General features: G+C 37.7%; 1 protein-coding gene and 1 pseudogene across 1 annotated transcript; one reads left to right on the top strand and one right to left on the bottom strand.

Moving 5' to 3' along the window:
- The first annotated feature begins 4,473 nt into the window (after positions 1 to 4,473).
- Positions 4,474 to 7,745, top strand: LOC110874760 (annotated as a pseudogene).
- A 3,865-nt stretch (positions 7,746 to 11,610) lies between these two features.
- Positions 11,611 to 20,865, bottom strand: LOC110879017 (kinesin-like protein KIN-8B). The gene is made up of 16 exons (XM_022127427.2): positions 20,379 to 20,865; positions 20,243 to 20,314; positions 19,997 to 20,113; positions 15,994 to 16,082; positions 15,465 to 15,609; positions 15,267 to 15,362; positions 15,085 to 15,176; positions 14,893 to 14,994; positions 14,663 to 14,809; positions 14,428 to 14,578; positions 14,287 to 14,349; positions 13,983 to 14,219; positions 13,778 to 13,882; positions 13,589 to 13,702; positions 12,286 to 12,711; positions 11,611 to 12,214 (listed from the first exon to the last, which is right to left on the bottom strand). The coding sequence occupies exons 1-16, from the start codon at positions 20,424 to 20,426 to the stop codon at positions 12,029 to 12,031; spliced, it is 2,190 nt and encodes a 729-aa protein (XP_021983119.1). The 5' UTR covers positions 20,427 to 20,865; the 3' UTR covers positions 11,611 to 12,028.
- Positions 20,866 to 26,589: the final 5,724 nt, after the last annotated feature.

Here is a 26,589-nt window from a genome sequence, read left to right as displayed (position 1 = left end):
TATTTAAACATATGCTTGGGAATGCCTATTATGGGCCATGGAAGGCTTGGATGTCATTAAACGACATTCCACGCTACTTTACGCAATTAAGGGACTAATTGCGTCAAACTGCAAAAGTATGTCGATTCGTATAGAATCGGATCTTCCGGAATATGACCATAAGTTAAACATACCCTATTTATCCTTTATATAGCTTAGATATAGTCTTAGAGGTGTTTGGTGCGCAAAAAATAAACTTTTATGTCATGCAGGGACTAAAAGTGTCAAAGAGTGCACAAGTTTGCACTTTTGCGCATATCTCGCATTCTGAATATCCCCGGACACCCAATAATTTATGTAAGCACTTAAATATTTTATTTTAGTGTTTGGCTTGATAAAATTCCATTCGTCGCGTAATTTGGATCGTTTTTAGCGTCCGTCCGTGTTTCGTCGTAATTAGCCGAACAACGGGACCGTACGACCAAACGAACCGACATCCGACATATTTTTGAGCATGTTTCATGTTCCCTATGCTTAGGCATCATTTTAGAGCCTTAAAAATGGTTTAACGGGCCTTAGAAGTGTCGGAAATGACTTTTGGAAGTGCAGGGGCCAAAACTGTCAAGTTTTGAAAGTGTGCATATGATGTACAGGTCCTTACGGACCGTATACAGGACCATACGGTCCGTATACCTTTGCCAACAACCAGAAAATGTAAAAACCAGCTTTGGTTTTGCTCTTGTCTCTCATATTTGATTCTATGGGCTAAATTAGGAACACCCATGGTTTTCTAAAACAATGGGCATACTTGTAGGGCTGAGATCGAATCCCGTTTACCGAGGAACGATCCTAACGGCTCTCAAAATCCTATAAATACCCCCCTTTGATTTGGGTTTCACTTGCACCATTCCTTCCTTTCTGATTTCTCTGAATTCTTTGAGGGTCTTGAGCTTCTTGAGAACCTCTTTCAGTCCTTTGGAGTCTTGTAAGTGATTCCTTCATGCTTAGTTTAATTATTTAGAGTTTTAAACCGAAAAGTCAAGCGTTATCGATAAACGCTTTGACTTTTAAACGGTTGAGCCATGGTTCATAACGAACATGGCTACGTGATCGAAGAATGATATCCTCAACGTCTAATCAAATCAAAATGTTAGAAAAGATTTTAAAACTAAGAAAATAAATCTAACTAAATGCTGAAAAATAAAAATAAAAATAAAACAGATAGACAAGATGAATCACTTGGATCCGACTCGTGTATAGTGTAACCTTTGATTATTTTCGCACTTTTGCACTTGTTTAAGAGATTATCTTAGTTATTGTAGTAGGCCCCTCTTTTGAAGGTGACGTTACCCTCAACCCAGTAGTTTGAGTCAGCAAGGATACAATCCTAAAGGGTCGGATTATTGAAAGATAATTAATTAAGTTATTAATGCAAATTATGGTAGGCCCCTCTTTTGAAGGTGACGTTACCCTCGACTAAGTAGTCTGAGTCAGCAGGGATACAGTCCTAAATAGCCGGGTTATAGTATTAATAGTAGTTTAACTTATGAGGGGGTCAAAGAGTTTGGATCCCCGTCATCCAATACCTTTGGGTATTGAAGGAGATCCTACTAAATTTGACCCAGGTCCCTTGCAGGACCTCTAAACGCTGAACAAGGGCAAGACTCTTACCAAACCGTTCCCTTAACCCCCGACCAGGTAGCCAACATACCTCCATATAGACCGTGGAGATATGAATGGTGAAAATATTTTATTTTATATAGACAGTAAAATAATGTCAAGACACCACGGACAAACGATAAGGAAGAATCACCTTCAACATAAGAAACTAGTTATTAAAGTCATTAATACGAAACCAAATAAAAAGTGCAAAAGATTATAAATAAAAAGTATTACACTAGACACTTGTCTTCACCAAGTGATGTAAGAGACTTAGGCAAACATGGCCTTTGATTGTCAAGAACTCTTACGATCAATCTTGGATCCCGAGACGACTCACACACTCTATGATGGACAATGGATGATGGTGGTGGATGATGGTGTTGTGATGGTGGTGGGTGGTGGGTGAAGTGTGAGAGAGGTGGTGTGCCAAGGGATGAGTTGAAATGGCTCCAAGCACTCCTATTTATAGGCTGAACAGAAGCCTGGGCACGGCCCCGTGCCCATTGGGCACGACCCCGTGTCCGTCTGACACTCTCTCTCTTCATTAATTGTAATTCGCAATTACAATAAATGCGTCTGCAGTACTCTGACCACGCCCCCGTGTCCGCTGGGCAAGGCCCCGTGGTGGGCAATAGAAGCTTCTATTAGTTTGTCTTTTCTGCTGCTTCTTGGGCACGGCCCCGTGCTCGCTGAGCACGGGGCGTGTTCAGTCTTCTGCCTTCTTTGTTTTGCTTGGGAGGATGCTATGAGGGGTCGGGCAATCCACTTTTGTCCCTTTTCTTGTATTTATGTTAGATTTTGCTCTCTTTTTGCTTCTTTTGTTAATTTGAGCTCATTTAATCCTGAAAATACAAAAAGAAGACAAAAGCACACTTTTTCCAACATTAGTACTAAAAAAGGGTTAGTTTTATGCTACAATTGATATAATTTATATGTTATATTTTGCGCGTATCAGGGCACAACCATGCCTATGACCATGTTTATTTGACCATTATCCAGATTCACATTATTCGACCAAACATGGCCAACAATGATGCAAGTACCCAACATTGCAACAATGCAAAGCAACGAGGTAACCGCAAAGGACGTGTGGTTACTTGAGAGCTAACTGGAAAAACATGAACACCCCACAAAGTAGGGATCATCATTCCATGTCCAATTGCTGAACATAGAGCTTGAGCAAAAGCACTCACAGCATTGCATCAGCTACCGCAGAGGTTACAACTAGAGTTGCGATGACGGAAATCTCCCGTCACCGTCTCAAAGGTTGGTTCGAACGTCGCGGAAATCTCAGTCACAATCTCAGAGGTTGGTTCGACACACCAACAGGTGACATCAGAAAAAGGTAGACCATACTACCGGATCAAAATCCTAGGCTGAGAATTTCGCATCAGACGGAACTTGCTCACCGGTACGGAAGAGACGTCACACGACTCTACCAGATCCCCAGCTTGATTTCCTAGAAGCAGGAGCCATCTACATGGCCTAGAATCATCTCCAAACTACGAACTACCTTCTAGACACCATAGACCAGTACTCCTCCCACATGCAACTTGCATAAGGGAGCAACACTAGACTGGGGGGACTTGAAGGGGTATGATCCCAGATCTCGCGTCAGCACGACCGCGAGTGACCATTACTCTTATCAAAAACCCCCACCAGCAATAACTTATCTGTGTCCGTGCGGGCACGCGCGAACACAACTGTCGAATCCAATCTGTCAAGTGATGGGAAAATAAAGATAGGCATAAGCGATGCGGCCTGGCACCACATCCTATGAATATCTCCTTACCTTGTGTATGAAAACGGGTGTACGCATAACGATGCGGCCTCGCACCGCATCCTGTGAACGTTTTCATCAATACAAGGGATCTGGGCAACAGCAACAGTTACCACAAGTGGCGATGCGGCCTGGCACCGCATCCCGCAATCTTAGCCAGAGTAAGAACGCGGAAACCACAGTAGTTATCGCAGGCAGCGATGCGGCGCGGCACCGCATCCTGCCCACGAGGCAAGTGGGACTGACACTGCAGTGCAAGTGGCACCAATGACAGTCGCCTGTCAGCCCATACGTAAGCAACAGACTGACACCGCAGTAGGACGTGACTTCACCTCCACAGCCGACAAGCCTGACACACCTGCATAAGGGCGGCGCGTCGTCAGTCTATCAACTCAACCACCCTCCTTCACTCCTCGGCTATAAATACCCATCCCAAACCAGGTTTGAGGTATCGCTTCTCAACTCCCTCACAACTATTACTATCACACACTTTGCTTCTCAAGCAAATTACTGATTCTCACGCCGGAGAGTGGTAACAAGGAGCACCCCCACCCCATCCTCCTTGTTACGAGTCACGGTGTGTTTTCCTTGTGCAGGAGACAGCCCAGCTGACGGTCAAGCCACCGATCCTCGGAAAGAAGGGATTAACCCTACTTGACGAGACCAGTGAATTAGCCTCTCTTGGTTAACCATTGTTTCATCAGATGATTATATAAATTTAGTTTGATGTTCGTTTGTTTTACATGACCCGACCTGACCCGATACGAACCGATTTTTTAACTTATATACCTAGGAGCCTAAAATTTTTAAAAATGTTCCGCACCCCCATTGAAAAATTCATGGGTCCGTCACTGCCTCTCACCCTAAATACAATTGAATGAACATGACCTTTATCCGTGTTTGTTCGTTTAATTAAATAAACAAAATTTCTTATTAATATACGTTCATTTAAAAAAAAAGCAAATAAATAAAAAACAAAATTTCCATCACGAGACGTTCATTTCATTTATTCAACATAACATAACATTTATGCTTAAATGATCCAAGGCCCAAGTCCTTTGAAGTTTGAACCACCAATCTTCCCTCTCAAACCAAACAAGACACCAGCAGCTGGTGTTTGTGAAAATGCCCCCACACCGAACCAAACCGTTACATTCCGCAGATCTCCAAAATTCCACCAACCCGAAGACCCCCAAGGCGGAACCCCACCGGAGAACCCACTCCCCTCTCTCATTGACTGGAACCCGCAGATGTACGCCAGATGGTAAGCATTGTTGTTGAAATCCTTTGGTTTACTCATTAGCTATTTGATTTGATTAGATGTGTTGTAAGAGTTGAGCTGAAACTAACTAACCGTACAATAGATTGTTAAGTTGTAATTACCAGATAGATAGCATTGGTTATTTATTCATGTAGAAATGGGTGAGGATTGTTTAGTCTTTTTTTTTTTTCTGGGAATGGCAAACGAGCCTGAACCCTATGTTTTTTTAAGCTAATTTTATTTTTGTCCGGCGCAACTTCTATATAAAATAGGGATTTTTACATATTTCCCCCTCCTAAGCCTCCATTTACGATAAAATATACAATGTTAAAAAAATTAAAACTAAAAGTAATGGAATGATACTGAAAGTATCATCTTCCAATTTATACAGATTTAAAAATCAAATTAAAAAAAAAAAACAAAAGCTTAACAGCAACGTGATGAAGAGATTTAAAAATCATCCACTATCAATTAAAAAATAAGAAATCATATTAAGACACCATATGTGTGATGAACAAGATTAACAGCAACGTTATTTTTTGGTGGGGGAGAAGAAATCATTATCGATTTTTTCTGAACAAGATGAACAGCAGCTTTTTTTTGGTGGGGAGAGAAGAAACGACCTTTTTGTTGTGTAGGGTTTTTTTTTTTTTTATACAATTGGGATATACATGAGTTTATTTGAGGGTAGTTGGGTAATTTCTCAAAAAAAAGGGAAATATGTAATTGATTTTATGGTTTGGGGAAATACGTAATAAGGAGGCTTAGGAGGGGGAAATATGTAAAAATCCCTATAAAATATAGAAACCGGAACCCGACAGTTAGTCACCAACTGATTAGTTAGGCTGGATGCATAGTATGAAAAAAATGCCATTTTAGGCATGTTTTAGGTTGATTCCATGATTATTTTGGGATTTCTTTACACTTTTTGGCACCGTCAAGCGGTCGCAACGCATTTGGTGTGTAACAGAATAAATCACTAATTTTTAGCTTTTATATTTCTAATTTTCTTGGATAATAAAATAATATAAAAACGTAAATAGGAAGAAATGTCTTTGGAAATCCTAACGTGTAATTTTTACAAACCAACAGGTATACTCGATACTCGATGATATACCCAACATGTAGTGAGTCGGGTATGGGACACAATTTTACAACTACTTGAATTATCAATGTGTCCCATTGGCCATTGCTATCTCTACTTCTTTCTTTTGTGCATGAGTAAACGTTCTACTTCTTTCGTCATCATATCCTATGATATTCTTTGTAGGGAAATTGGAGAAACAAAGTTCTTGTAAAGATTTTGATAATATAAACCATGGCTGTTCATCAAAGAACAAAGCGAAACACGACAGTGATTCCGATCACATTAATACCTTAGCAATCACCAAAAACCATGAAGAATTATCCAAGTTTTATTATATCTACTCAAGAGATTAAAAAGAATGCAATAGTATTAAGGGGTTGGTTCCGGTACAAACCATATTTATCGTACAAACCGTAAGAACAGATCCTAGCACTTAAAAAAAGTTAAATTAGCACATACCAAAACAATACATACATAAAAGTAGCACTACGAACTATATTAGCACATGAAAATTAATCAAGATAATTGATTTTAGCACATATTTGAATGATATCAGCACTTTTCTTAATCAGCACATTGAAAACAAAAGGAATATCCAAATAAAGAATTAATTGTTTGTTCGTATATTTATAGGGAATTCAATATAATTGATATTATTTAGGATATTATTTTATCACTTCTCTATAATTGGTTGGATGCCACGTGCCACTTTTTAAATGGTTCTTACAGTTTGTATGCGAAATGTGGTTTGTATTTGATCCTACTCCATAGTATTAAACAAAGAATTTAGAGTAAAATGCCATTTTCGTCCCTGAGTTTTGGCCAGTTTTGCAACTTTGTCCAAAGGTTTGTTTTTCGTATTTTTTGTTAACTTGCAATTCGATCTTTTTCAAGAGTGTTCCCTGTTCGATCTTTTTACATAAAGTGAAAAAGACCGAATTGCCCTTTAAGTTAACAAAAAAGACAAGAATACCCGTAACTTAACAAAGAAAAATGGATGGAGTTAACGAACCAGATGAAAATGGCAAGATTTTAAACCTTTAGGATCCAAACGCAGAAAAACAAACATTTGGATGAAAGTCGCAAAACTACTCAAGAATTTAAAATAGAAGACGATATAAGATTGAGCATTTATGTTTGTTGTTTCAGGTCCCTGGAAAATCCGCACAGGAATGTTTCAACAAAATACATGGTAGTCATATGACACCGCCTCAACCTCGCGTTCGTTCCCGAGCGCGAGTGTCAAATCCGCAAAACCTGTCTTTGTCCGCAAGTAAATTACTCAAAACTTCAAGTCCTACGACTAAGGGACCTAGATACAGTACGCAGAAGACTCATGTAGTCCAGAGAACCATAAGACACATGTTACAAAATCAGTATAAAGCGGAACAAGATTCGGAATCTGACATGTTCTCGCTTCTCGAGCCCACGTTTAATCCGTGTTTAAACGTTAATATGGTGCTCACCACACCTGACCGCACTCAAGAAACCGGCGATGTAAACAAAAGATGTTCAAGTGCGCATAGAAGTGTTTCGAGATTTAGTGGTTTACATGGAACGACAACACTTGTCAGCCCTCCTGTTTTGAAGCAGGTGAAGAATAAACGTTGCACGAGAAGTATATTGACTTGTTAAACTGTAGAGAAGTTAACAGGAAGTCGGCAAAGGTTGATAAAAGAAAAGTGGCGAAGCAAGAGGGGTCTGTAGAACGAAAGGAGGCTATGAAAGCTGCGAAAAACGCGCTTGTTTTTGGTGCGAAAGATGCTATTGACGAGTTTCGACATCAACAGGCTACTGCATTGATTGATCTTTTTGATTATGAGAGCGGTGCATATGCTGACGAGGACAACGATCAAGTTTTTGATTGTTGGTGTATAGATTCGGGTTTGAGTTATTTTCACTAGTGAGTTCTTTTTTAGGTTGCTTAATCATAAACTGTGCATACTTGAGTTGAATCAAATGATCGTTTGAACTCTTATGTAAGCACTACGCAGTGGCGGTAATGAGGGTTTGCGGGGAGGACCACCGCACATGGCCTATGATTTCGAGGGCCATGTGTTTTTTAAAAAATATCCGATATATATTTGTTAATTTTTTTAAATAGTATACACGTACAGGGCCGGCTCAATGTTTTTGGTGGCCTAAAGCAAAATAAAATTTTGAGGCCCTTTTCCATATCAAGTGCTTAACTATTAAGGTATAAACTAGCGTTTAACAACATCAACATAATCAAGTGTTTAACTATTAGCAAATTAGGGGCATAAATTACACTCAAAATCAATAGTTTTAACAACGATTACCTTCAAGCAAAACCAACTAATAGAATAGCAAGCAAGCAAACTAGGATAACTAAGTTCTAAAAGACTATCTCTACCAAAAGGATAATTGCAAAAATAATCAACTAAGTAGTCTAGCAAAAAATTCGAAGCGATTACCTTCTGCTTCTGGCCTGCAGATTCGATGCTATTACACAGGTTGGTGGAACATTGATGAACAGTTTTAAGCTATTACACAAAAGTCATTACGAAACCGATTCAAAGCTATTGCATACAAGTGATGAATGATCAAAATTACCAAAAGGGTAATTAACAAAATTGAGAATAAAACAAATGACTTTTCAGTTAAATTGTATTGTCGTTTCATTGTTCAAAGGGAGTCGCTTTTTTAATTTTCTTGAAAGACCTAACTTTGTCTTTTGGGCCTACAAGCAAACACAACTACTACCTTCTTTTGTTTGCTTTCCCTTTCATTTAGTTAATCCAAAACAATCAGCACAAGCCCAAATATATAAATATATATATGAAAAAAAATCCAAGATGAGAGGCCCTAAAAGTTGGTGGCCCTAAGCTAATGCCTCATTTAGCTTGCACTAAAGCCGACACTGTACCCGTACCAACTCCAATATATTTGTTAATTTACAAACAATTTTTATGGTTTAGAAGTTAACCCATTGACATTGGGTTTAGTGAGCCCAATACCCATTTGATTTTAAAAAAATAATAATAAAACATTACGAAAGGGCACATTTTTCAAGCTCGAACATGATACATGAATTCTCAGAGACGCCACTGTATGTACGCTTCATGAGTTGAATTCATTTGGCTTATTGTAGGTCATTACTTTTCTTTGCTTTTTTTTTTTAAATGTATGTATGAATGTAACTGCTTCGTCGGAACATACTCCACGTACCCGTATGGATCCAACCGTTTAACATGTGATGCCTAACACAACTTAATAATTGTGACTAACCCGTATGAGTCAGTCAGTGTATACACCATTGTACGCTTTGGTAATGCCTAACACAACTTTAAAATTCACTACCATGGTTTTTTATGTATGACAGTACCTTATGGTATGCAAAGGCTCAAGTTGCCAAAACCGAAGCGTTAAACTGGTAAAACCAGCCAGTTGATTTACTGTCTTATAGAAATCGTAGTTAACAGTTTGGTTCAAAGGTGAATGTCACGCCTTTCTGGCCTCCCCGTTAACGGTACAGGTTATTCCTGAGCAAATATCAAACGAGCAGCCACCGCTTTGAAGTTTGAAACCAACCAAATGCTTTTTGGCCTCTTCTTGACCCTTGGACTCCGGGAACTTAAGATTGTAATTCCCGAAACCGTCAATAACATCTACATATACCTAGACAACGTGTGACGATATGAGTCATGACACCTTCTCTCAATAACGTTGAACCCTTTATTCAGAAAGGAGGACATGAAGTGAAGAGAAAACAGTTATCCCGCACTAACCTATATTTCCAGCATTTAGCGTCTAAAACCACTGAAAGGGTCGATGCAGCTCCCCTCCCTTCATCATAAGGGGCAGTTTTAACCGCTTTCTTGTCCACGGCCTTTTCTTTTAACCCCGGAATCGGATCGGGCAGGAAGTCCTTGCTCTGCGTTCCGTCAACCGTAGATGAAAACGGAGCAACTACTGTACTCGTTGAATCATCTAGTTTTTACAGATGTCATTCGAAATCTCATAATAGAAGAAAAAAGATTCCGTTCGATCTCTGTCTGTAACAAGGGGATTTATCCTGCCAACAACAGTCTGTTCTCTTTCATCGGTCTATGTATGGCAATCGGTCATTTCTTTCTATGCAAGGAAAAGAAGTGCAGCGAGGATAAAGGGGAAGAAGACGTCGCAAGAAGTTGTCGTTTGAAGATGTAAAGTTTCCTTCAACGTCCCTCCACGATTTTCAAACGGCTATAATTTTATTAAAAGTTTAGAACGTTACAGTCCATCATCTATGACTAATTAATCTTTAAAATAACAACACTATTTACACATTTCACATTTTCGTTTCTTTTTTAACCCGACCAATTATGATGCAACCCATTTTTGACCACCTGACGAGAATTCGTAAATCCTTCACCTTTTAATTAACCTGACTCATCATGGCACAACCAAGTTTTGACTAACCCTCTGACAAGAATTCCTGAATCTGCCACTAGTATGCTTCGTCCACGAAAGGCGATATGTTGCCCTTGTCTAATAACAAAATTGTTGGGCTCCACAACCTTCTATTTCAGTTTTATAGCATTTTGACCTTTGTTTTCGTATACTTTTATTATTTAAACCTTTTGTCTTCTTATAAACTTTTGTTATCATTTTTACATATATGGATATCCTATTGCCAATGACCGTCTGCTGCATTAGCATGACTTTCCAAAGTAAAGGTTATTGGTTCGAGTCTTGCCTTGAGCAAAAATGTCCAGGGTTGAGATGATGTTTTATTACAGCGGATCTTCGGACGGTGGGTTTCCTTTGGAATGATGACATGCCAGGTCATTAGCGTCGTCTGCATTCGCGGGCGTGTTTGGCCTTTTGCCATTGGTTTACCAGGCAATTGGGCTTTTGTTGTTTATTTAAAAAAATATGGGTATCCAATTTCCAATGCAAGTGGGCGGGAGGGAGGAAAAGGCAATTTATGATTTCAAGGAACGACAAAGTAAACCAGTCAAATTTGGGTGGGTCAGCCACACAAGTAGGATTTTTCGCTTGGAGGTTTAATTGTACATTTTGATAGGTTGAGCCAATTATTTTTTTTTAGATGAGTAAAGTGCAATTTGCCTCCCTATAGTTTAGTCCATAATGCCCTTTGATTCCCTCTCTTCCAATTTTTGCCCTCTGAAACTCTAACGTGGATATTTCATTGTCACATGCCCCAACAGTTAGTCAACTGTTAGTTTGACTGTTAATTTTAGGGGTAAGGATGTAATTTCACCCACGAATCTTATTGACCACACCTTATATCTCCCTTTATCTTTTCCTCTTCACTCTCTGACACCCTCAATTAACACATACAAAGTCATCTTCTTCCTCTTCAATGCGTTCACGCACATCACCGGATTCATTGGAGTTCAATGTGCAAATGGAGAATGAATCGATCATAGGTACGATTACAAACCTCTATTTCACTTTCGTTGTACTGAAATCATGTCGTTCATACACAATCTAAGCTCCGTTTCACTGTTGTGGGAACAATGTAGTTGGATTGCACCTGTTGGAGACCCAAAACATCACACGGTGGTGCGAGTGAAGGTTGTTTTGAGGTGGTTGAACGATTTGGCTTTCAACCTTTGTGTCGTCTTCCCGCCATCACCACCAGATCACTGCCATCACCACCGTCGTAACCACCACAATGTCATCACCACCACCATCCCCCCAGTCTACCCTCAACACCACCATCACAGAACCCACTTCACGAAGAATAATGTGGTTGTGTTGTGTTCTTTTAATTAGTATTAGGTACTCCGTTCTTTTAACAAGTGTCTAAGTTCAAAAAAAATTAAAATAATATATAAACAATTTATGATTATAAAACATACAAACTACATATTCCAAAAATGAAAAAATATACAAATAATATAACTTAAAGCGATTGGCTCCAAGTTCAAAAGTGGACCAAATCATTAAACCATCAAACCATCAAACCAACAAAAAAACAAACCATGAACCAAATCTTTTAGATCTCAAACCGGCCGCGACTTGCTTAGGTTTGGGCACTACTATCGTTGTGTACTATTTATAAAGTAATTGGAATACTAAAAGCTGATTGTTGAAGGTTCAACACGAGGATATAATCCAATGGTCGTTCATGAAAATGAATAAACGCCAATACTCTTTAGCTTGGATGGTGTAAAACCATTATGTAACTTGTAGTCTTGTTTATACAGGTGAACTACCAAAATGAAATCAAAATGAAGCAGGGTTGTATTGAACTGAAGTTGGTTAGAAAAAGAATTGAAGCTCCTATTTATACAGGTGAACTACCAGCTTGTGACAGATTTGTCTTTGCCCTTGACACATTTATGACACTGGGTTGTGGAAATATACTCTTACAGTTGACAGGTGTAGTAGGACTGTTGCGGTTCATCATCTGCCCTCTCAAGGGATCTTCACTACAACTAGTTCCACCAGGTGAGATCTTATTCCATTCATCCTGCATTTCCATATAACAAATCCATCATTCCGGATATATGTCACGTCACGGCATATAAATTGAATTCATACCTTCTGTGAATAGCTTGGTCCATGACCAAGCCAATTCTCGCTACTCCGAGTTAGCCTCATATACGTAGATGGGGAATTATGTGACATGAAGTAATATGATGAATGGTGTTCCTCCCTACAATACGTGTGGGCCGAGTCTCCGTATTCTTGGTTTTGTGGGGGTGTTCTAGAAGGATTAGCATATGACTGAGGTACGTGAGAAGATCTTTCATGTCCCGTCTTCCGTGAATCTTTCAAACCCAACTGGGGTGTCATTGTCCAGTCTTCGATTGTTATACCTTGCTTAGCAGCAAGTTTAAGCAGCTGCTTTTCATCTAATCCTAATCCCATAAGCAGTTTCCATAGATTTCTTTGTGTTTCCCTCTGATTGTGTATCACTTGATCCCTCATTGCCATTTCAAACTGCAGCTCCGTATTAGTCATCCCCTGCATTTACAATAAAACCAATTGTTATCTTCAAACACTATAATTAATATACTAGATCCCTGCCATATGAAAACGCGTGTTTCGACGTATCCGGTCTAAAGCATTGCGGTTACAAAAGAAACGGAATCGAATCCGAGTTGGTTCGTTTAGTGAGGGTTCCACCTAACCTAACCGTTACACTACCCTTCCCTTTGCAACAAGACTTGGTGGCGTCAAAACATACGATAACTCTAATTTCTACCATCGAGTGAAAACGTCTTATATTTGACCCCACTCGTTTACGTCAAAACGTAGACCAACCGAAAACGTACGCAAAAATAAGCATGAAAACGTATTATATTTGACCAAACTCGTTTCCAAAAAAAAATTATGTTGAAAAGTGAACTTATATCATACAAGTTAAAACATGAATTTATACCGACACGTACATTACCATGTCAAAACATAGACCAACCGAAAACAAAATAAAAATAAAACCGAAAACATAGACCAGACTCCTATATTTTCAATAAAATAAAACCGAAAACATACATAAAAATAAGCATGAAAACGCATTATATATGACCCAACTCGTTTCCAAAAAAAATTACGTATTTATACCGACACGTACATAAAAATCACCACGTAAGAAAATTGTTTTTTAATATTAAGCGAATGAATGAAAATACGGGGGTAAATTTGAAAAGTTGAACCCAAGGGGGTGAAAATGACAATTTATAAAGTTTTTAGAAAGTTCTCTAAAGTTTAGGGGATGTTTTTGTCAACTTAAAAAGATTAGGGTTTTTTTGTCTTTTTGTCGGTGGCTATGCCATGACCTTCCCTTTTAAGTATATATAAAAATGTGTGTGCTTCCTCGATATAAATAATATTTGTTTACCAGGAGTCTATATTGACTGAGAATACGCAAGTAAGTTTTATTAGCATTGTTGCTTATGGCCTCATCAATCATCTCTTGTAATTGACATCGACGTTTCTCATTGGCTTCAATTTCCTGTGACATATTAAACATTTCAAAACTTGTTAGTCAAGGGCCACCTGTGTGTCAAAGGGGAGTGAACGCACGCACCTTCTGATAAATGACACCTGTCTCATCATTGTCACGTATATTGTCCAGAACAAGTTGTCGCCTCAACAGTAAAGCCTGCACAACTGTTCCATCATTTTCAATGGCCTGTTTTGGGAGAAATAAGTCGTTCAGTCAGTGTTCATAAGTTTAGTGCTTGAGAAAAAAAAAAAAAAGAAAGGATTTATTAGTGAATAATAGTTAGTACCTGCTGTTTTGCAATACCATCATCAAGATGTTGCAACTCAGTTCGGTTTCTAAGATTTGTTTCCTCAAGTTCAAACACAGCTTTTTGTAAGTTTATCCGTTCTTGGACATTTTCACTGGTTTCTTGGCTCAATGTGTTTAACCATGATAATTCATCATCCACTGGTCTTTCAGTAGGTTTCGTGTTCAGTTGTGTTTCCTTTTCAGCTAGTTGTGTCTTCAACTGACTAACCTCGGTCTGCAGGGAAAATATGCATCAATAAACTGCAATTAACAGCCATAAAATTTACTAACAAAGACTTTACCTGAAGACTGTCGATCATACGTTGATAATCTGATACATGAGTATCAACTGTGCCAATATTTTTCTGATTAAACAAATATCATCATCATTAACTTCTTTACATAAGAGTCTAAAAAGTAAAAACCATGCTAACAACTTGTACCTGGATGTGTGTTTTGATTTCCTTAGCTCGGTCTGCGTATTTCAAGGTATTAACAGTGTGATGATATTGATTATCAGCCGGTGATATAGTTGCAATCATAACCGTTTGAGAATTGCCACTCAAGCCAACTTTAAGAATTCGAGTCAACTTGCTGAAAAATATTAGTGAGTTAGTCAACTGATGCTAATGAATTATGTTAATACATTAAGCTACTTATTAGTTATTAACATCCTACCTATTGCGATAAGGGACGTATGCTAGACCCTTTTTATGCTGTTTTCCTAAAGCATTTATACAGTTTGCCAACGCAAGAAGTGATCGGTTTATATTGGCACCGTCTCTTAATTTCTGGCCACCGTTATTAGTTTCAGAGGCTCGTTCACTGCATCATTTTTTGTATATTTTAGAATCAAATGGTTTTAAAATTATAGAAAAGTATAAATCGAGAAAGTTTATACTTCATACCTCCCAGCAAGATCCACAAGTGCGAGTTTACCACGAATAACTTGACTACGGTATTTCCTTTTCTGTTTTCTAAGCACAGTTATTTCCAAAACTGCATGAGACCTATTTTAAAAAGCAAAATGTATACTCAGAACATTCAGAACAAAAAAAAAATAATAAACTGTACATTCACCACTTGTGTGTATGACTCACCGTGATGATGTCTCGTTGGCATCTGTGTTGTCAGTTTTGCGCCTACTGTTCCCAACATTTAAAAGCTCAAGAATCTTATCAGCTGAGTTGACCTGAAACCATTAGACTTAATAGATTCACAACAAACTACAAAACGGAATTAATGCATTAAAAACACAATCATACAAGTAAGATGTTTTAACCTTGATACATCTTAGCCCAGCTACAATTATCCCCTGCTCTGGGTCCTCTCTGAGTTCCAAATGACCAGATGATTTTTCAAGTAGATCGTAGATCACCTATTTACGTACCAAAGAAGGTCAAACCTTTCCAACATTTTAATAAAGAAAAAGATAGAATATAGTTTTACGATTTAAAATACGATATCAGCAAGTTTATACCTCATTATAGACCTCAAGGTAGGAACAAGTAACTTCAAATACATCCGAGCTCTTATCATTTTTTATAAAATCGAATATTGTGTGTAGGCTTAGAACCATCAGGCCTGGGTCGCCTTCAGTTCCTACCATTGTATAGGTTTTTCCACTGAAACAGAGACTTATGTTACACTTGAGGTAAATTACATCACAAAGAACGGAAGAGAACATATGGAAACATATTTTATATTAAAAAATTCAACGGGTTGGATTCCCCTAAGATTAGTGAAATGTTACAACAAATGAAAGATACAGATTTCATTCTACATAAAACTCTGTATATACACTATTACAGTGCACCTTAGTTTGAAGTTTATTATATTCCTCCATTGTCTTATTAGGCCAATTAGTTAATACATTGACATCATGGTTCAATAATGGCTCAAGCATTATTAAAACAGGCATATAGACATGTAGGTAACCTGGTAATTTGGTATTTAATGAACAATACATACAGTGTGTAAGAAGGAAACTGCATGTAATGTCTGATTACCTTCCAGTTGAACCATATGCAAACACAGTTGCATTTAGACCATGAACTACCCCAGAGATTGTAGAAGATATACTTCTTTCATATACATCCTGCGCATATCGTCAGCATGAAATTATAACCATTATCATTAGAAACAGATGTGACATATACTGAAGAAAATAGAAGCACATAATGTCCAATATCTTGAAACCGATACTGGAGCAGTTAAGAACTCTTCTAATGTTTTAATGTTAACAACAACATCTGAGAATAAGAACAAGAGAAGTTGTATGAAATGAATGTTTTGGAACTCCAGCCTATTTAACTGGACACATCCCAAGCTAATATTTATGTATAAAACTTTCCCAGGTAAATGCATATCCAGATATACATGAATTGCAAGTGTTGTTGTGCTGCTATGTGCACTTTGTTAAATAAGACATGACAAGTTTATGTATAAATTAATCACCAATGATGTTAGCAATAGACTACTGATTGTATACTTTCATATAATCTTGTTGAGAGTACAACTCAAGGAGCATGACTGCATGAGACACAAGTTAAAGAATGTAATAAGAGTAAATAAGATGCTAGTGCAGCAAATTATCTATTTCAGAAAAAAAAGTGGCAACATGATAGAAACTTGACAAATGTCACACCCTTTATAATGTTACAATTTATGAGCTATGTTGTCAAAAGCGCAAAAAGAGCGCGCCTAGGCGCCCGGGCGCAGCGAGGCGCAGCTATAGCCCCTGGTGGCAGCCTAGGCGCAAAAATGGGTTTTTTTTTTGAAAAAAGCGGTCTGAGGCGCAGGAAAGGCGCGCAAAAAGCCTGAGGCGCAGCGCAAAAAAAGGGAAAAAACGAAAAAAAACAGGAAAAAACGAAACTGAGTGAGTATAAAAAACTGCCTCACGCGGGCCCGGGTTTTTCGGAGCTGCATTCGTGTCCGCACGCGGGCCCGGGTTTTTCGGAGCTGCATTCGTGTCCGCACATATATAATAGTTTTTTTAATTTTATATGTGAAATCTTATTTATTTTCAAAGCGTAACATATTTTTTATATTTTTTTCTCTGTGCGCTTTTCTTAAAAAAGCCCACGCTTTTTTTGCGCCTTGCGCCTAGGCTCCGGGCGAGGCCGATGCGCCTCGCCTGCGCCTTGCGTCTTTGACAACATAATTATGAAAAGATCAAAATTGGTCCACAAAAATCTCCTAGGCACTTATGATGCTTAAATTGAAAAAGTAGATACTTTCATCAAGATGATGGCTATTTAAAGTAATGGGAAACATAAAAAATACATTGCTTCAACTCCACACTATCTTAACAACCTCTGGCATGTGCAGGGGCGTACCCACATGAAGTTTAGGGTGGGCGGGCGCACCCCATGAAAAAATATTTTTTAGTGTTATTTTTTGTCGGAAATTCCGACCGCACCCCTTGAAAATTTTCAACCGCCCCATTTAGAAAAAAAATAATTATTAACCATTTATTCCCTTAATTATTTAATCAAATCAAAGCTCAATCTGCAATTAATTTTTATTAACACAAGCCCAACCCAACCTAAATAAATTTGAACTAAATAAAATTACCCAAACCCATCCACCCATTACATTTCCAAATCCCGCCCCCAAAAAACTCCCAGCGACTTGACGCCACTGTTCACGAGACCTGGTGGCTTTTTTTTACTAGAAAAACCAAAATTCCGGTTGGACCGACCCATATTACTTCAGAATTCCAATATAGAACTAGTATGGTTCATTTATTTATTTTGTTTTTTGTGATGATTAGAAGAAAATATAGATGAGTAAGAATGTAATGAACCTATGGCGTGTTTAGTATCTTTAGATTATATTTTGGACCAATGAGTAAGAATGTAATGAACTTATGGCGTGTTTAGTATATTTAGATGATATTTTGGATATATTTAAAAAAGAGTTAACTGTCATTTTCGTCCCTGTGGTTTGGTCACTTTGGCCATTTCAGTCCATTTTTCAAAAATGCGCCGTTTTCCTCCCCGACGTTCTGGAAAGGTGCCATTTCAGTCCAAAAATCATAACCCAGTTAAGTCACTTAGTAAACAAGGACTGATTGTGTAAATTTGTAACATAAAGGATTGATTGTGTAAATTTGTAACACCACCACCACTAGCCCTGCCACCACCACCACTCCGCTGCCACCACCGCCACCACCGCCACCACAGCCACCACCGCCACCACCGCCACCACAGCCACACCGCCACCACAGCCACACCGCCACCACCACCACCGCCGGAACCGGAGCTCCGGTGGTCACCACCACCGCCATCTATTCCTTGCTGCAGCTTCATCACCTTCTCTTCCAGCTCCTCCGTCTCCTCCATCCTCTTCACTAACTCCGCCGCGTCCGCTGCTGCAGCGTCTGTTACCGCCGCCACCTCCATCATATCACTCGTTGACATGATATCGTTTAGTTTGTTCTTCTTCTTTGAGACTGACATAAAAATACATGTAGTAATTGATGATATTATCACAATCAAGCTTACGGGGATACCGATTATTGTTGCTAATCTCTTGTGATTTCTATTGTATGAGTTTTTAAAATTCATTGTTTGCCCTAGCAGGACTGCTGGAGGCGGTGGCAGGAGTGAAAACGACGGCGTTTTAGTGGAAGATTTGCCGAAAAACGGTGTGATGGAGCTGCATTCTGTACGGACAATCTGACCGCAAAGTCCAGCGTTAGGCGAAAACGACGACGTGCTGAATTTAGTTAACGTAGGAGTTACTGGAACTGGACCAGTTAAAGCGTTGAACGATACGTTGAAGATGTTGAGATATGTCTGGTTGAGCGGTGGAATTGAACCGATAAGTCGATTAGAATCGAGACGAAGGTAGGTTAATCTGGATAGATTTGTAATATCAACAGGAATGATGCTGGATAAGATGTTGTGTGAGAGATCTAGTGTTCGTAGACGATGAAGAGAGGCGATTGAAGGCGGAATTACGCCGCTCCGGTGGCGGTGTGGCTGTGGTGGCGGTGGTGGCGGTGGTGGTGGCAGTGGCTGTGGTGGCGGTGTGGCTGTGGTGGCGGTGTGGCTGTGGTGGCGGTGTGGCTGTGGTGGCGGTGGTGTGGTGGTGGCAGGGCTAGTGGTGGTGGTGTTACAAATTTACACAATCAGTCCTTTATGTTACAAATTTACACAATCAGTCCTTGTTTACTAACTGACTTAACTGGGTTGTGATTTTTGGACTGAAATGGCACCTTTCCAGAACGTCGGGGAGGAAAATGGCGCATTTTTGAAAAATGGACTGAAATGGCCAAAGTGACCAAACCACAGGGACGAAAATGACACTTAACTCTTTAAAAAAAAAAAAAAAAAAAACCTGTAGGGCACAATTTTAAGTACGTTTGTAATTTGTAATGACGTGTTTTTGATGATTTGTAAATTTTAGTTTGATGTTCTTTTGTCTTACATGATCCGACCCGACACGACCCGTTATGAACCGATATTTTTATACAGCTAGGGGTCTAAAATCTTTGAAAATATTCCGCACCCCTAGGAAAAACTTCCTGGGTCCGCCACTGGGCATGTGCCCAACAATTCCTCAACAGCCCCATACACTATAAATCATACTAAGTTTAGCTAGACATATCCATATCAATATGGTTTCCTTTTTGTCTTTTCCTATTCTCTAGCAAGATTTAGTGTAAATTACTCAAACCGATCTATCAAATTACCACATATACAAAACCTAATTACTTGAGGAGTCTGGTTAGAATGCACATAATTTCCATTCATGTTACTAGCACACGAATAAGCCGTCATATACGTAATTACAACTTCAGAACTCCTGCCTGAAGTATAAAACAGCTTTTGCTAAGACCAATATTTTGATGTATGAAACTAAGAATATAAGATCCATAGGAAAGGTCAGGCAGCTTACAGCACTCATGGTGCCTCTTAAGACGTAACCGATTAACTACATAACCATAGCAACATAAGCATATCAATAAGTAGCATATGAAATATACAGCAATGCAGCATATACCGCATTTTTTGAATCTGGAGCAAAGGCGTAATCGAAAGTATATCTTCTCTCTTTTGTGCGATTCTGTATCCGATCTAGATAATCCTTAGACAAGTCCGGATCCAGAACAACTACCTCCTGATAAAAGCATCACACAATATCCAAACAATACACAGTCACCAACTTGTAAACCCTAATCTCAATAAACATCTTAAAATCCACAATCATTAGCACAAAAACTAAATTAAATTCTCATAAAACAGTCACCTTATTATTATTAACTCGCACTATATCACGCCCACGCTCTTTCTCCGTCAACGGTCTACATTTCACAGCAACCTAGAACCAAAACTCTGTATAAACCACACAGTTTAACTAAAACTCAATCGATCAAAACACTTACAGTGAGAGTTGTAGCTTTCTTCGTCGCCGGAGCTCGGATACTCGGCATATTCGATCAAAAAAACTCGTTCAAAACCCTAAATTATCAACAATTCCACTAATACAAACCAATAGACACTCATAAACCTAAAAACGCACAAAAATTCAACCTCTGTAACATCTATTATTCAAATTCAACTCACGGCAACAAAAAAACTACTCGCAAACCCTAGGTTTCAACTTTGAACAGAATAATGTGATCGTGAGTTTAAAATTGAAGTATTGAAACGGTTACATTTCAAGTGTGTGTATATGTGTGTGTGAGAGAGTGTGATGAGTTGAATCGGTGAAGACGAATGTGAAGAAAAATTGAAAGCGGTGAAGTCATTGACGAGAAAGACGATGATGGAGATTGACGCGGGTAATAAATATAATTGAAAGCGGAAGACGACGAAGGTGTTTATCTTCTGGTTGCAAGATTAGCTGGACCATCGGGTGTCAGAAAGTGATCGTGGCCGTTGGATTTTTTATCAATGGGTTATGATTTCTTTACTTTCCTTTAAAACAAAAGGGCTTTCTTGGATGTTTGTGGAAGTGTTTCTATTTTTGTGTATTTGGTTTTTGATATACCACCGACTTAGTTACTTTGGTTTTAGTTGGTTGGAATGATGACGGTGATTATGTTGTGTATATGAGTTTGTTTTGAAAGTGGGTGAAGGGAAATAAATAAGTAGAAGTGTGTTGTATAAGTGTTTTTGGAGAGAAAAATGGGATTAAAGGGTTTTATTTTCTTTAAAATAATTATTCTGATTTAGAGGGACAAAGACAAAAACTAGTTGGATTTGGTTGATTTGTCATAGACATGATATGGTTGATTAGTAGTCAAATCGTGTAACGAATATATGTTTTTTTGCGTTATGTTTTTTATCTTTTAACTTGTTCTTCAACTTGTAATTTGTATGAATTAATTAGATTTTACACGAGTAGATTATCATGTATCTACCGTCTACCTTTTTGCATGTATCCATCATTTACATCATTGATTTGTTTAATTAAAGGGTTTGTTTATTTTTCTAAATTTGTTGTCGATGCTAAAGAGTGGGGATATCGATATATGGGTATTGTATTTAGCATTTGTATCGCAAGTTCATATTTTTATAGTCATCAAGGAATGCATATTTACAAGTGACCAAAGATGCACTAACAAGTATCATTGATACGAGTCAATTGAGCTTCTAGATCAATTGATTTTTTGAACGGTACACATATTCATGTGTATTAGCGGGTAGTTACGAGTTGTTAAAGCTTTACAATTGTTTGTGTCATTATGTATGTATGGTGAATCTTATACAAGTGAGACCTTGTTGATTTCATATGCCTGTGACACAACAAATGACGATATGACTAGCAACACGTGAGCTTGTAGGTTACACACAATTGCCACTTAGGTTATAGCCTAGTGGTCAAGAGGAATTATCCCTTGTGGGGAGACCAAAGTTTAATCCTTAGAAGATGTAAGTATTTAAGGGGAGAATTAGTCATTCAAAAAAAAAAGGTTACACACAATTATGTAGCATATCATGATTGGTAAAATGTGAACTTTACGTTACACACAAATAGACTTATTTTTCAAAAGATTGCACATTAGTTAGAAACTTTTGGTTAAATAATTGTTTTAATAGGTGCATTTGTTTTTTTGATAGAATAACAAGTTTCTCTCCATGCAAAATAGACTTATTTTTATGCAATTCAAACATGCAATTTTAGAAGGTTATAGTTGAAGAAACACAAGAGTTAATGTTTAAAGATGCTCTTAAACAAAGAGTAAAGAATATGTTAGTTTCTTGATCATCTTTTCCTTAATTTATACATGCATTATAGTAAAAATTGGGTCAAAGATTTCAGACATATTAATAGACTTCAATTGTAATGAAGTGAAGAAGACAAGTCAATCTGTATATTTTGATGGGTCCGCTCACAGGTCTACATATTGAGGATCTCAATTATTTTCTATTGTTAGGGGAGGGATAAGGCGGTTCTTGGTGTTTGAGGTGAAACAGTGAGTTGTGGTGCGTGCAACGTTGAGGTTGTCGGATTCAAGTGATTGGGTAGGAATGGGGGGCGATAAATGGGCGGCGTTTTGGGTCTTTTTTCCTTTTTAGTTATTTAAATAAAATGGGTACATTAGTAATTACATAAAAACATAATAACAAATCTAACGTTGGTTAGTGTTAATGACCAAAAGTGTTATAATTGACCTGACAATTTTATAAAAGATGTAATTTTCATGAAGTTATGACCAAAAATGTAATCTAACCTTACCACATGATTATGATTCGAAAAAATTGTCAATCTTATAACGTGATTAGTGTTTGAGCACTAATAACGATGGCATGATTCATAGCTGAGTATAACTCGGCTTAACATATAAATGTGGTAAATGAAGTGTTACACCCATTGGGCCCAAACCAACCGACTTCGTTGGCCCATTTAAGGCAAGCCTATAAGGTTTAATGATCACTCTTATCTAGATAAGACAAACCATTTCACTCCACTTCTTCTATTGTATTGAGTCCTACTAGTGTTACTTTTCTATCAAACTGTATTGAGTCCTCCTGTTATTACTATATTGCACTGTTATATCCTATCATACCTTATATTTATGTATATGATATTTTCTTATCTTTTATAAATGATTCACTTAAGCTTCGAAGGGTGTTTGTTGGGAGTTTGTCTTGGGTCACCTTCTAATGAGTATATTTTTAGTATTGAATAAAACAAAAAAAAATAGAGTGAATTGCAAGTTTTGTCCTTTATCTTTAGGCCATTTTGCAAGTTTTGTCCTTTATGTTTAAATTTGACGAGTTTTGTCCTTTATGTTTAAAAATCAAGCACGTTTTACCCTTTGGGCCTTAAAAATCAAGCACGTTTTGTCCTTTATGTTTAAAAATCAAGCACGTTTTGTCCTTTATGTTTAAAAAATCAAGCACGTTTTGTCCTTAAAAATCAAGCACGTTTTGCCCCAAAGGGTAAAACGTGCTTGATTTTCAAACATAAAGGACAAAACTCGTCAAATTTAAACATAAAGGACAAAACTTGCAAAATGGACTAAAGATAAAGGACAAAACTTGCAATGTTTAAACATTATTCCATTATATTATGAATTCTATCAGTTAACATTATTATTAGCAGGGTGTCCGCAAGATGCGACGGGGTGATACTTTACATTGTGTTACTCGTTTACGGTAGTTTTCTTATTTCTGTAATATTTATTGTAGCACTATTGTGATGGTTATACGTTATAGTGCAAACGAGTCGAGTCAAGCCCCGCTCGAGCTCGAACAGGCTCGAAGTCGACTCGAACTTTGTTTTCAAAGCTTGAGCTCTGCTCGGCATGTTTATTATCTATTAATTAATATATTAAATAAAAATAATATAAATAATAGACTCGTTAAGGCTCGTGAGCATAAAGCTCGGGCTCAGGATCATTTACTAAGCTTATTTTTAGTTTCAGACTCGGCTCGTAAACAAGTTTAAATAAGCTCGGCATGTTTATTAGACAACTTAAAAATAAAGGGTAATGTTATTAAATATCAATAAAAACTAATGTAACACTAAGGCTCGATGAGCATGACAAGCTTCACATGTCAGGCCCGGGCTCAATAAATAAACAAGCTTTATTTTAGGCTTAAACTCGGCTCAGGCTCAATAAGGCTCGACTCGTTTCGAGCTTTTTTTTCGAGCCGCTTTGCTCGTTTGCGTCCATTGTCATAAGCGAAGTCATGGGTTAGTCCATTTCATTGTGGTGAACATGGCTCAGTCGGTTCGATTTTTATACTGAACTTAAATCATCGGTTAGTCTATTTTATTTACTAATCGGTTTCGGTTAATCAGTTTGATTTATTCAGTTAGATTGACAGTTTTTTATTCTGTTCGTTTAATTTTAGTTAATAGACAAACCAAACTTGGGTTAAATTGTTTGCTTAGAAATACATGAAATTAAGGTGTAAACACATGAAATGGATGTATAAGTATATGAAATGGAAATATAAATACATGAAATGGAGGTATAAAATATTAAATACATGAACTGGAGGTATAAAAGCTAGAAATATATAAAAATATAAATAATTGTTTCGGCTCAGTTAATTTTAGTTAAAATAAGCTACAAAAACGGATAACTAGGTTTTGGTAAATTTGGTTTTCTGACTAATCGGTTTTCGGCCAATCGGTTTTCAGTTAATTCAGTTTTTCATTGAGTTTTGTTCCGTTTCATTTGTTTTCGGTTAATGATTCAGTTGTTGTTCACTCTTAGACATTGTTAACCACGTAAAATATCATTTTTCCCTTAAAAACTATAGCTATACTATACTCAGATTAAAGAGAATAAAATGTTTGTTTTTTTTTTGTGTTTTTTTAAATAATATTAACGTACGAAGAACTTATGGTCGTTTAAAAATCATGGGGGTATATATAAGGGGATAAAATGTATTATTAACTAATTATCTATAATTTGGTTAAAGATGATGAAATTAAAGTGTAACTAAAATGAGAGGATTAAAGTGTAATTAGTGTTGAAAGACTAATTTGCCCTGAATTTTGTGTTGTACCTAATGCATTAAACTAAAAAAGTTCTTAACTTTTGGGTATCTTAAAATGCTTTTCCCTTATGCATTATTGCCACACCCTGATTTCTCGGTGGGTCTGGACTTGGGGTACATGACGAGTTGATACCAAGATACACAGATAACACAACGGAAGTCTTGGGAATTAAAATACTATTACAAATTATAAGTGTCCGAATGTTCAAAATAATATACAGACAGATTTGTATCAAAAGATCCACAGGCGGATCGAAATATCAAAATGGCTATGTAAGCAGACTACTAGGCTTCAATGCATGGAGTTGCAAATTCCACTTAAGCATTTACCGGGCAACTTCCAGCCTATTTACGTATCCTTGTAACCTGCGTTTAGTCTTTTGAAGGTACGTCAGTTTACACTGGTAAATACAAATAACCGACACATTTTGAAAATATTTCAAAATCATTTTAAGTGCACTAGGCATATGTATTTTCATAAATAACTTGGGATAAAATATATCTCTTGTATACAGTTTTACATGCTTGTCAATACATATGGGGCCCGATACTAAACACCGATAACATGATTAACCGACATGCCACTTTAACCCATAAAGGGTATCCCCAATATGGGTAAGAAAACATTTTATGGTAGCATTAGCATCTGTCAGGTGTATGCCTACACCCCATGCTTAAGTCGTGGCCATTTGCAATTAAATGAGCCGAGAATATCCAGGACACTGTCGCATTAACCTCCAATGTTTAACTTATAAAGAAAAACAGATTAAAACGGGTTATTTGGATTTTTTAGTCACAATCCGACATTGATCTCATACCCGACCAAGCGGTAATAATTTACCGTATCTCAAGCCCGTATATGGAAAATAGGTTAAGAGTATTTACATGGCTTAGAGTCTTACAATCCAAGACAAATATATAAGCACAACCGATATAACAAAACAACTTAGCAAGGTTGCAATCTACTGGACGCCCTAGTCTAGAATGTGTTATGGGTGGAATTCTGAGCCAATTTCCTGAATTATATCTTGAATATATAATAGTTGCTTACGATCAGGATACCGGACCAGGATATTGGTAACATCCTGATGCAGTATCCTGGTAGTTACTAACGATTCGCTTGCAGGTTATGCTTGCAGGATCGTAACGTTAACAATGACTGGTTCTCCTGAAGACTCGCTCAATTCGGTTGAGAAGTGGACGTTGAAGCCGGAAGACTTGTTCTCCAACGTTCCAAAAGGAATATTCCGGAGGACCCCAAGATTTGTCACACCCTGGCTTTGCGGAAGCGTGGTTAATTTGGTGTGACTTCTTAATACCATAGTTTAATCATAACAAGCTATATGAATTAAAAATATGCAAGATCATCCATTGATAATAAATATATTAAACATTGTCTTAACGGGTTAACACCCAACAACCATAACCTGTCTAAACATTACAAATGCAAACTTAAAGTAAACATGGTTCAGGGACTGTGACTTGTCCAGGAAAGAGTCACAAGTCTCGAACCCTGGATGACCTCGGGCCTAATGCAGCGGAAAACAAGCCATACCACGCCAGATCGTTAGTTTCCTGAAATACATGTAAGTTGAAAAATCAACAATAATGTTGAGCGAGTTCATGCGATAG

The sequence above is a fragment of the Helianthus annuus genome, chromosome 9, assembly GCF_002127325.2.
Source record: "Helianthus annuus cultivar XRQ/B chromosome 9, HanXRQr2.0-SUNRISE, whole genome shotgun sequence".
Taxonomy (NCBI): domain Eukaryota; kingdom Viridiplantae; phylum Streptophyta; class Magnoliopsida; order Asterales; family Asteraceae; genus Helianthus; species Helianthus annuus.
Note: the sequence above shows the minus strand (reverse complement) of the source record. Positions and strands in the feature narration are given on the sequence as shown.